The following is a 12,103-nucleotide window of genomic DNA, read 5'->3' as shown; positions in this document are numbered from 1 at the left end:
TAAAAAACCATATGCTTCATAGAAATTTACTATTAATTCCCTGAGTTAAAAAAAATGAATTATAAGCCCTGATATAATTACATTTATAATATTATTATTGCCAAAAGAGCCCCTGGTTAATAAGGACAGCACAGCATTGTGACACTATCATTTGCAATAAAGACTGGTCAATATTATAGAGTACACCGGGCTGTTCAGGTGCATAGTGTAAGCTAGAAAATGACACGTGTATACTATATTGCTTATTGCAGCAAGCCCTAAAGACCAAAAAAAAGCAATTTTACAACAGTGTGATTAAATGGTGAAACCAAGTTAAAAAAAAATACACTGCCAGGTTAAACTAAAACACACTCACTGTTTTATTGAACAAATATACGGTCACATTACACTAGGACTGTTCATAGCATTTTTTTACAGTGTAGTCTTTACCAAAAATAAAAAAAAAATGATGAAACACGGTAACAACAGCAAAGGGGATCTATCTACCGACTGAGAAACTCTAGTCTTTAATATTGTCACAGAATGGAATTGCCCTGAAATTAGACAGATTCTGCATTTGATGTGCTGCTACTTAGAAGCTGATCACATAATAACAGGATTATTATTATTATTATTTTCGTATACAAAAAAAAAAAAAAAAAAAAAGAAATTTCTTCGCCTCTGTGGGGTTTGTTCTAGCATGGTTAACACTCATTATTTTAAATATTTAAAGGGCAAAAATTGCAAACCCTGTTTTTTTTTAGGAAAATCATTTAAAATTGAACATCCTACCTCCCCTCTAAAATAAATTAGGACAAAACTGCCATAAAACAAACAAACAAACAAACAAACAAACATAAAACAACACTTGACAAAAAAAACCTGATCCCATGCACTGTGACATGCATTTAAAGCCTGTTTGATGATTCAAAAGACCTCTTTTTTTTCCAACGCACAAGGAAAAAAAAAAACAAAACGACAAGAACCAAAAAATATATATATTATAATTATTATTAGATTCTATAAATACTCAGTCTTTTGTGTGTAGTTTTTTGTTTTGTTTTGTTTATTGGTAGTGTATTTATAACCTTGTAATATCCTCCCGTTGGTCCTGAGCTGAGCTTTGCGTTAGATCCTCGTTGGGTGCAGAATTGGAAGCAATGATGCTGCTAGGCGCATTGGAGGAGGTAGAGGATCTGACTTTTGTGTTAGGTAATCTGTGGTCTTTTTTCCATTTCATCCTCCTGTTCTGAAACCAGATCTTGATCTGCCTTTCCGAAAGGCACAAGGAGTGGGCTATTTCTATGCGCCTTCGCCTGGTTAGATATCTGTTATAGTGAAATTCTTTCTCCAGTTCCAAGACTTGCTGTCTGGTATAAGCAGTTCTGGATCTCTTGGGCTCACCCCCAGTATAATTAGGGTTCACTGAGAAAGAAAGAAGAAAATCAGGAGGACAGCCATGGAAAAGGTGGGGGAAACAGAAGGAAGACAAGAGGAGAGAGATACAGAGAGGGAAGGTATAGGGGGGTAGGCAACACAGGGACAGAAAAGGATAGCACAATCCTTGAAGAAAGGCGATCTGCTAAAAAAAAAAAATGTCTTGTAAAATTCCTCCAGTTCTGAAGGGGATCCCTTAGCTCCAAACTGGCTGAATTATTTATGCACCCCCTTACAAAGCAATAGGACTTTTTTCCCTCTCTCTCTCACACACACACACTCCACATACAGAGCAGAATGAAGCACATGGCTGGAGCAGCCCAGACAGGCTTGGCTATAAAATTTATGGTGGGTGTAATTACCCATTCGTAGTCGTAAATCCAGTTCAATTGTGCTAACCCAAAGACTCTTTGAGCTTTAGAAAAAAAAAAAGGAAAAAAAAAGAGAGGTTAAGGGAAGAAGAAAAGTTTCCTACCAGTACTGACGTGTATTTTCTTCATCCAGGGGTAGACTATGGGCTGTTTGGTGGCTGTGCTGGTAGGATGCTCAGGATTTGGCTGGTTGCAGACTGGGGGTGCAGGGGATGGAGTGGCAGAGGTGGTAGTGTTGGTAGGTAGAGATGGGGTTGGAAGGTCACAGATCTGGGCTTTGCCTACAAGGTGGTGGTTGCTCTGAGGTTGCCCATGGACCCTGGTGTGTGTGGCTGGGTTTCCTGGCCCCTGGATGCTGGCACAGCTGAACTGGCGCTCAGGGTAGGTTGTTCTTGGAGGGTACAGTTCCTGGTGATGATGCTGAAATCCAGGGTCCCTGGACCGGCTATAATATTCCGGACTGTGTTCTGGGATATAGTTATTTTGCGAATATTCCTCACATGGAGGAAATTTCGGATCGATGTAGTTAGAGTCCATCAAATACGAACTCATGATCATTAATTTCTGGAGTGGAAAATAATTTTTCTCGCTTTGTCGTTTTTCTGCTCCATAAAGCCCTCCTACTAGCTGGCGACCCCGTAAAGTTACTTTCACCATGTGACTCCACTAGCCAATCACAACCCGCATCCTAGTCCCCGGATAAGGAACCAAAAGCTTATTTAAAATGTAATTTTCCCTTTCCATGTTTGTTGTTGTGTTTTCATTTTTGTTTCCTCCAGAGCTGATCACACACACTGATGGAGCCCTATAGCCCGTGTGAGCTTGGTATGGGGGATACGATGGTATTTACTGGGCAAATACACAGAAAGGGAGATATAGAAGTGAATGTGCACATAGAGGTGGGTGGGGAGTATTCACCTCCTCCCTCTGTAAGAAAGGCATACACACACAAACATGCACACATACAATAATACATCTTACCCAAACACAGAACCTGGAGCCTTTTATTACTGATCCTAAAATGATGCAGATCCCCTGATCCTGTGTACCTACCATATCGTCCAATTTGTGAGCCCAGGGTTATCGCTTCCATCCCAGGAGATCCACAACCGATCCACATTCAGGGTGCCCTGCAATGACAAAGAGAAGAGTCAGAAAAATAGGAATCTCAAGTCAAGAGCTCTCTATTCAGTGTATTATAGACACGTAGGTATGGGCTTCTACAGCAGATTCCAATACACATACACATGAATATATAGATAGAGATATATATGAATATATATATATATATATATATATATATATATATATATATATATATATATATATATATATATATATATATATATATATATATATGAGATAGATGGGTAGATGGCTGGACAAGTATATAGACGCAGGTAGATAATGATAGATAGATGGATGGATATATAGAGAGAGAGGGAAAAGAGAGAGAGAGAGATAGTCCAAAAGATAGTCCAATATTCCTATATATATCATATTGGTAGGTAGGTAGATAGGTACGTACTTAGATAGGTAGGATAGAGATTGTTAGCTAATAAATGATAGATAGATAGATAGATAGATAGATAGATAGATAGATAGATAGATAGATAGATAGATAGATAGATAGATAGATAGATAGATAGATAGATAGATAGATAGATGTGTGTGTGTGTGTGTAGGTGGGTAGATAGACAGGTAGGACAGACACAGGATGATAGTAGGTGATAATAGTTAGTTAATATGTTGTAGTTCAGATAGATAGATAGCCCAAGATATCTGTATATATATATATATATATATATATATATATATATGTGTGTGTGTGTGTGTGTGTGTTTAGACAAGTAGGGTAGATACAGATAGAATAGATAGATAGATAGATAGATAGATAGATAGATAGATAGATAGATAGATAGATAGATAGATAGATAGATAGATAGATAGATAGATAGATAGATAGAAAGATAGATAGATAGATAGATAGATAGATAGATAGATAGATAGATAGATAGATAGATAGATAGATAGATAGATTGTTCACAATCCCATCCTACATAGGATGCCTGGAATAAATAAAATCACTTATCTGTGTTAAACTGCCTTCTCTATTCGCATGTGTCCCTCTGCAACAAGAAGGAAGAGGTTAACTCACAAGATACAGCAAAGGCATGAGAAAATCTATGAGATTTGGGGAGCAGGACATTCTATCAATGTGGCTGCTGTGATTGTGTTCCCTGGTAGAGTTGGGTTTAGATCACCATGTGGGTGTCTTTCTTATTTGGATGGATGCTGTGACCGTTCAGCCAGTTGACCAGCAAAGTTTCTATTGCCTTGTTGCCTGTATCCCCACTCCTGGCTACAGCTAATGCCTCCTAAGCAGGATGGATCATGTCACTCAGTACCTAGTGCAATAACACGGCTGCTGAGGATGGAGGACCTGGTCTGCCAATGCAATTTTCATCCAGAAAGGGGGCCCCATCGTAGTTTTCTTCTTAAGTAGACCAAATGACTGGAGAGGGACTCCTGTTCTGTTTGCACGAAGCATCTATGTCACACATCCTACTTCCAGCAGATAATATAGTGCTTAAAAAAACCCTGGGAATTTATGTAAACATTTCCAAGCAAACAGCTATTACAATTAGGTATTTTATCAAGAGCTTAGATTAGGCATTAAAAATGGGAGTGTAGATATCTGATTGCTCCCCTGTTCAGCTTGATAACAATTATAGCATAGAATCATAGCTTGTAGGGCAATGCCATATTTTACTTGATAACAATAAAAGTGACACATAAAGTTAGCTGTTTATGTTTTATTTATTAGACTAAATGTGCCAGCGGTGGTGCAGGCTTTAGGTTCGTTCTAACAGCTTTTATAGGGCAGTAAAAGGCTATAAATCAGCCAGGAGGATTGTGCTGGTTGGGACTTGCTCTTTTGCGGTGGCTGTTCAGTCTTTATAGGAAATGTAATAATGTGTTATTTTATGATTATTTAATCTACACCTTTAATCCACTCTTCCCGCCCCTCCTCTCTCTCTCCCTCTCTCTTTCTTCCTCTCTCTTTCTCTCTCCTTCTCTTTATCCACTACCCAAAAGATGGGAGACTTCATAGGGCCCCTCTGTACTAGTAACCACTTCCAACGACTACTGAATGAAGTGGCGCATTAAACACCAGGGATTCCCCACAATTTATTCAAAGTGCGAAAAAAAAAGTTATGATCAGAGGTTTGTAGCATCACCCATATACCCCCCTAGAGACGAATCTGTGACTGCTGTCTCCACACAAATTCGATTCTACAGGGTGCATATAAGCGCCTTCTTGGTATCTGCAACTTTGATGAGGGCTTGTTAAATGAATGTGAATTAAAAGTGCCATTATAAAGCCACAATGGTTATAACTTCATCCAGATGTGAAGCAGCATGCTGTTATTATGGCTCTCTGTTTCCTAACTACCCACTGGCTTGTGCTTAGATAAACACTGCTAACTTTCAGGAGGTAATGTGGCTGGATTTACATCCATCTGCTGGGTTGCTGGGTGTCACAGTCCTAATCAGGGCACATTTCTAGTCCCAGCCTGATGGTGTAGATTTACTAAGTGGATACTTTTTACTTGCGTTCCCATTAAGGGTCTGATTTACTAAAGATGTCATTTTTTTGCCACTCTGCACTCCACATGTCTACATAGGTCCCGTTGCAAATCACGTTTTCTATTTCCTATAGGAACACAGGCCAATGTAAAAATCACTTCTTTAGTAAACTATTTCCAAACATGCAGTTAAGTGTAAGTGAATTATTTTGTAACTTCCCTTAAATGCAATTGGTGTTTCAAAGAGCCCGAATGCAATGGATCAAAGTAAAATGACCCTTTTGCAATAGGGCTATATATTCATCTCCAAAACTCAAATTAATGAATGTATTAAAACCTCTAACAATACTTTGTTTATTTTTTTAAAATGTATTCCATCACAAATACAATGCTGAGATCTCACATATACAAGGCCTTACTGTTTTTTTTTTAGTAAATTGTTTTTTTTTTTTTGTTTTTGTTTTGTTTTTTTTGCTAAGCCTGCTCTAGCTAACCTTAATCACTTTAACCACACGACAATGTAACATGGCAGCTCCTCGCCTTTTCTCCCGTTACAATCAGTATTCTAGCATACTAATATATATGTTTATGCTGCTTCTTAGCTCAATCACGGGGCTTTCTTTGCTGTAACAAATATGGCCAGTTCTTGTCAAGCCATTTCTCTTTCCCCAAGCTTCTTTCATTTAGTACTGAGCGAGCCTGGCTGTGGGTAAGGTGCAGAACTGGGAGCCACATTAATGTAGAAAGCAGCATTAAAATAACACTGCTGAGCTTTGTATGAAGGAGAATCAGCCAAGCTGTGACGTGCACGGGGAATGTGGGGGCACATGGAGGAGAGAACCCGATTTACTAACACACCAGGATTTAAAGGGAGTCTGTTTGTAAACATTTTGGACTGGGTGGCAAAACTTACAAGTAAGATTAAAAAAAAAAACTCCCCCCTTTTTCTCTTTCTTCCATTTTATTCTTTCTTTCTTTCTTTCTTTCTTTCTTTCTTTCTTTCTTTCTTTCTTTCTTCATCCCCTTCTCTCTCTCACACACACGTTCTTATTTTTGTCTGTCTCTTTCTCTCTGTCTCTCTTTCTTTCTACTTTTCCCTGCCCCCACTCTCTCTTTCTCTCTCTCTTTCTCCCTCTTCCTTTCTTCCTATTTCTGCCTGCCCCCCTCTCTCTCCCACCCCCTCTCTCTCTCTTTCTATTTCTCCCTCTTCCTTTCTTTCTATTCCCCCCCCCCTCTCTCTTTCTATTTCTCCCTCTTCCTTTCTTTCTATTTCTCCCCTCCCCCTTCTCTCTCTCTCTCCTTTACTCCCTCTCTATCTTTCATTCTCTCTCTCTCTTTCTATGTCTACCTCTTCCTTTCTTTCTATTTCTCCCTGCCCCCCACCCCCTTCTCTCTCTCTCTCTCTCTTTTTCTGTCTGTTCATTTTTCCCTTGCTCTTTTGCTCTCTCTCTCTCTCTCTCTCTCTCTCTCTCTCCCTCTCCCTCTCCCTCTCCCTCTCCCTCTCTCTCTCTCTCTCTCTCTCTCTCTCTCTCTCTCTCTCTCTCTGTTAATTTTCCTCTGCCTCTCTCATTCTTACTTTTTGTATATCTTGATTTAATTCTCTCTCTCTCTATCTCGCTCTCTCTCTCTCTCTCTTTTTGTTTTGTTTTGTTTATTGTCTCTCTTCTTCTGTATCTCTTTTTCTTGCTCTCTTTCTCTCTGTATCTCTCTTCCTATACATCTCTCTTTTTATTTATATTGTCTTTCTTTCTTTCTTTCTTTCTTTCTTTCTTTCTTTCTTTCTTTCTTTCTTTCTTTCTTTCTTTCTTTCTTTCTTTCTTTCTTTCTTACTTTCTTTTTCTTGTCTCTATTTCTTGCTCTCTTTCTCCCTGTAGCTCACTTTCTACATCTCTCTTTTTATTTATATTCTTTCTTTCTTTTTAATGTCTCTCTTTCTCTTTGTCTCTCTTTCTTGCGTTCTTTCTCTATCTCTCTTTTTCAGTATATTCTTTCTTTCTTTCTTTCTTTCTTTCTTTCTTTCTTTCTTTCTTTCTTTCTTTCTTTCTTTCTTTCTTTCTTTCTTTCTTTCTTTCTTTCTTTCTTTCTTTCTTTCTTTCTCTCTAATTTTCTGCTCTGGTCCTCTGGCTTTTTGTTGCTGCATATAAAGCCTGGAAAATTATGCGGCTGTGGAGTTGGTGAAACATTCTGAGCACAAAGCGTCTTTTTTGACAGTTCCGAAGAAAAATAACAGTCTATTGTCCCCAAGGGTTCATTGAAGGTGCTATTACCATACTGACCGTTTTGGTAACCTGCACCTCACGCAATTAGCAATCTGTGCATGTTAGAAAAATGGACTACAATCTCCTCTTTCTGCTTGGCATAACAGCAAAACCCTGACGTCTCTCCCTCTAATAACAAAACCGAGATTCTCTTATTTTTCTTACTAATGTCAAAAGTCAGATGCAAAGATGCTCATTACTAATCATCGTATGTCTGGGTATCAGAAGCATACGTATATTATGTGTTCTATAAAGCTAGTTGGCATGGACATTTTATTTTACATTTTTTTTTTTATTTTTTAGTTTTTAATATGCTTTCAGATGGGAACTAAGGCCAAATGTAATAGAGAGGACAGGTTGCTACACCCAGATTTGCAACCATTTGTCTTTTAGATCGTTTGATTTTCTTCTTTCTCTGAAGAAACTAAAAAAAATGAGCAAATATTTATTCCCTCCTCCCTTGTAGGAGAAAAAAGGAAAGAAAAATTAAAAATGCATTTTGTGTTTGTAAGGAGAATGCAAAGAGTGGAATTCAATTTTCTTTAAATCTCGTTTAAAGTGGGCTCTTTTTTCCCCCCTCAAAGTGCACGCATTTTAATACTGGTTAGACAGCGTGACCTGAATTTCACCTCTGTTGCTTGACTTCCACCAATAGGTCACTGCCACAGAATATTGATGGTAGAACTCAGTTGAAATCTGTCTCCGCACAAATGGCCTTTAGATCTTATAGCTAGTTCAATAACTAGTTATAATGTAGAAGGGAAAAATGGGAGCCAGAGGCAAAGTAATTTGATGTTTCATTTTCATGCTAAAGAAAAAAAAAGTTGTTGTGTTTTTCTTTTTTTTTTTTTTTTGTCCTATTTTCTTAAAAATAAAAAGAAGCTTTAAAAAAGCAGATGTGTCTGGAATGTGGTTTGAATGTATACAGCAAATGTATGTGTGCTGTTAGGTTTGTGGGGTGCACAATGGAGGCACAGTTCATCATGAACTCTGCAAGGCTTCATTTTCATTAGACTGAAACCCAGCTAGCCACTTGCTGGGACACCCTTCTCCTCTTCACATGCCCCTTACATATAGATTATATGACACAACGAAGGTATGTATGGTAGAGGTAAATGAGGGATCTTTTTTGACCTTGGGAGGTAGAATTTTACAGATGTTGCTGGAGATTTCACAAAATAATAATAATAATAATAATAATAATAATAATAATAAAAAAGGAACCCTGCAAAAATACAGAATATGAACAAAAAGAAAAAAAAAGAAAGCATAATATGGTATGCAATGCATAGCTGATGCTATATGTCTCTGTGATTACATCATATTATATATGTACTATTTTTAGCATAGTTATAATTTAAACAATCACAAGGTACAAATACGTTTTCCTGTAAATATAGTTACATAGTTACATAGTAGGTATATGTGTATACAGATATATGTATGTGTGATAGTGCACAAGTATGTACACCTAGTGGCATTTTAAACATGCTTATGGCATCCTTATTAAATATAGTCAGGATTTATTGAAGTTGTTGCTACAACAACATGTAATTATATATAATAGTCATTATAAAACGTATCAGTAATCTTTTCAATATCCAACAGTATGTGATAACAAAAATGTTCATGCCACTTAGCAGGCATAGATCAGGACAATGCCCTCTATGTACCTATATGGGACAAAAGTATTGCCAACTTTTGGTAATGTATTTATCATGTTGTTATTTAAACATTGAGATTTATAAGGATATTTGACATCTGTTAAAACTGTTGAGACATAATGGGGAGTGTGTGAGTTAGATGAGTATTTGACTATTTGGCAGTAAACACGTGTGTGTGTTTGTTTTTGTTGTTGTTGGTGGTGGTGGTGGTGGTGGGGGGGGGGGGGTAGGGGGTAGTTAACCCTGGTACCTCTACAGGGTAGAAATTGGTCCTAAGTTATTGGCTGTAAGTGGAGGATTTATCTCATCAGGTTTATCAGTAATTTCACTTCTGCTTTAACAATCACAATCGTATCTGTGTACTTTAACAGGGACTTATCTTTGCTAAAGTGCTACCAGGCTCTAGTGATGAAGGGGTTAATGCCAGAGGGATTCTCCATAGGAGAAGTGCAGAGTGTTTGTGGCAAATGATAAGAAGCGGCGATCAGCCCAGTCCACAGCGATGACCCCTGTGAATAAACAGCACAGCCATCATACACAATCGATCGTCTCCTAGAGATCACAGATATTACCTCCATAGTACTCGCTTTAGGGGGACAAAAAAGGCGTTTGAAACACAGGTTGCTAAGGAGCAGCTTTCTCAGCTCCTATTGACAGATCAGGCAATTGAGAATCAATTTAGTGATAAAGCTATCCTCCCGGGATGTGTATGCAGATAGCAGGCTGAATGTGAGGGCAAATAAAGGTCTGCCAGTTATCATCTGCCTAGGACTGTGCAAGGTGCCTGGGCGGATAAAGGTCCATCACTGTCCATCATTGCTCCACCAGCCTGGCCCAGGACCATGGCACTACTCCTAGCTCCACATCGCCCCTTTTATCTTCAAGTGGCCAAGGTGTCTTGTATGAGCCTAAATAAACACTCATACACTCGGCTTACACACTTCCCAAACACTGGGAACACTGATTCCCTTTTATCAGTAGCTGAAGGCCACTGATCTCCCTGAGAGGTGGGACTACAACATGAAACGTCCCTACACTTTACAATCCTCTGCCCACCTTTTGCCCCCTTTGTAAAAAAAAAAAAAAAAAAAAAAAAAAAAAGCAGGAATCCTGCAAGGTGATTTTTTACGATGACCAAATAAATGCCATTTTCACAATCTGCTCCCCCCTCTTTCTTCATCCATTCCTGGTGGACAGGCCGCCACAAAGTATAGTCTAGGCTTAAAGAATCCTGCCATGTCATGAAGGGGATTTGCCGAACTTTCCAAGGCTCAGAAAAACACTTGTTTTCACCATTTGACAGGTCATCCTGTCATGAGTATACTAAGTATTATTAGTCGTTTATGATGCCCTACATCCAGGGTGACACCAACTGAATACAAGGACTGATGATGGCTTTACCTGTTCAATGTAAAAATACGTTCAAATACTTCTTTCTTTCTCTTTTTTTCTATCTCATCTCTCTCCCTTTCCTTTTCATTTCTTTTCTTTTCTTTTTTTCTTTCTTTTCTTTTTTCTTTCTTTCTTTCTTTCTTTCTTTCTTTCTTTCTTTCTTTCTTTCTTTCTTTCTTTCTTTCTTTCTTTCTTTATTTCTCCCTCTCTCTCTCTTTCTCCCTCTCTCTCTCTTTCTTTTCTTCTCTATCTCATCTCTCTTTCTTTTTCTTTTTTCTTTCTTTTTTTCTTTCTTTCTTTCTTTCTTTCTTTCTTTCTTTCTTTCTTTCTTTCTTTCTTTCTTTCTTTCTTTCTTTCTTTCTTTCTTTCTTTCTTTCTTTCTTTCTTTCTTTCTTTCCTTCTTTCTTTCTTTCTTTCTTTCTTACCACTCCTCCTTTTAATTCCTTTCCTTTCGATTCCTTTCCTCGCTCTTTTTTCCTCTCTAGATAAATAATAATTTAGTAAGTCATCCTCTCTTGTTTCTTTTTTTTTTTTCTGGCACTGTATTTGAACTGTACACATGTAATGTACACATGCAGTGCTAAAAACACAAAAATAATATAAAAAATATAAATATCAATATAAAGACAGGAAGGGATACACATGAAAGGGATAAATGGGTATAAGCAGAGAAATAGATGTATAGAGTGGGAATTGAAAGTGTGTGCGTGTGGTGTGTGTGTGTGTGTAAGAGAGAAGAAGAAGAAAGAAAGAAAGAAAGAAAGAAAGAAAGAAAGAAAGAAAGAAAGAAAGAAAGAAAGAAAGAAAGAAAGAAAGAAAGAAAGAAAGAAAGAAAGAAAGAAAGAAAGAAAGAAAGAAAGAGATACCAAAAGTAAGAATGAGAGAGACAGATGGAAATTAACAGAAATAGAGAGAGAGTGCAAGAAATTAAAAAAAAAAATTAAAAAGGGGCGCAATAGAGTCAGAAAAATTAGTTAGCATTAGTATTTAACTTATTCCTTAATAAACAACCACACGTGTCTAATAATAAATCCTAAACCTTGGAAAGCTGCCTACACACGTGAAAGAGCTAAAAGGGTACAACACACCCTTCAAAAAAAAGGAAAACCTAGAGGGAAAAAATACCTTCAGATCATAAGATGGTACTGGGAGATACAGAAGTGTCCTGGAAGATGGAGAGAGCTTGACTGAAGTACAGGGGAACTCTGAACATCAAAAGAGATCAGAGGAGATGGAAGGAGGTGCAGGGAGGTGAGTGAAGATCCTGGGAGATGGACTCAAATCCTGGGAATTAGAGAAAGGTGCTTGCTGATTAAAGTCTACAAAAGGTTTAGGTAGAGCCATACACGGCCCTCAGGAAGTAGTTACTTACTATTAAATATGTATTAAAAAGAGGGAAAGAGAGGGTACTG

At 37.8% G+C, this 12,103-nt stretch overlaps 1 protein-coding gene across 23 annotated transcripts in view; it reads right to left on the bottom strand.

The window, feature by feature from the left end:
* Positions 1-335: 335 nt before the first annotated feature.
* The window catches only part of HOXC4 (homeobox C4), a 152,243-nt gene continuing 140,475 nt past the window's right edge, over positions 336-12,103 (bottom strand). For 11 of the 23 annotated variants that reach the window (XR_012241515.1, XR_012241512.1, XR_012241510.1 and 8 more), the window contains 2 exons: positions 2,841-3,916; positions 1,271-1,404 (listed from right to left, as the gene is read on the bottom strand). Coding sequence is in view for 1 of the 23 variants with exons in the window: in XM_073613613.1 (XP_073469714.1) it covers positions 1,061-1,404; positions 1,892-2,444 (897 nt within the window). In the remaining 22 variants the exon portion in view is untranslated. Of the gene's footprint in view, positions 1,405-1,891; positions 2,633-2,840; positions 3,917-4,195; positions 4,485-10,945; positions 11,173-11,816; positions 11,976-12,103 lie in introns of those variants that run through there. The other 12 variants (XR_012241514.1, XR_012241513.1, XR_012241517.1 and 9 more) reach the window with 8 other exon arrangements.

The sequence above is a fragment of the Aquarana catesbeiana genome, linkage group LG02 (assembly GCF_042186555.1).
Source record: "Aquarana catesbeiana isolate 2022-GZ linkage group LG02, ASM4218655v1, whole genome shotgun sequence".
Taxonomy (NCBI): Eukaryota; Metazoa; Chordata; class Amphibia; order Anura; family Ranidae; genus Aquarana; species Aquarana catesbeiana.
The sequence above is the reverse complement of the archived record's forward strand: the minus strand, read 5'-3'. Positions and strand labels throughout refer to the sequence as shown.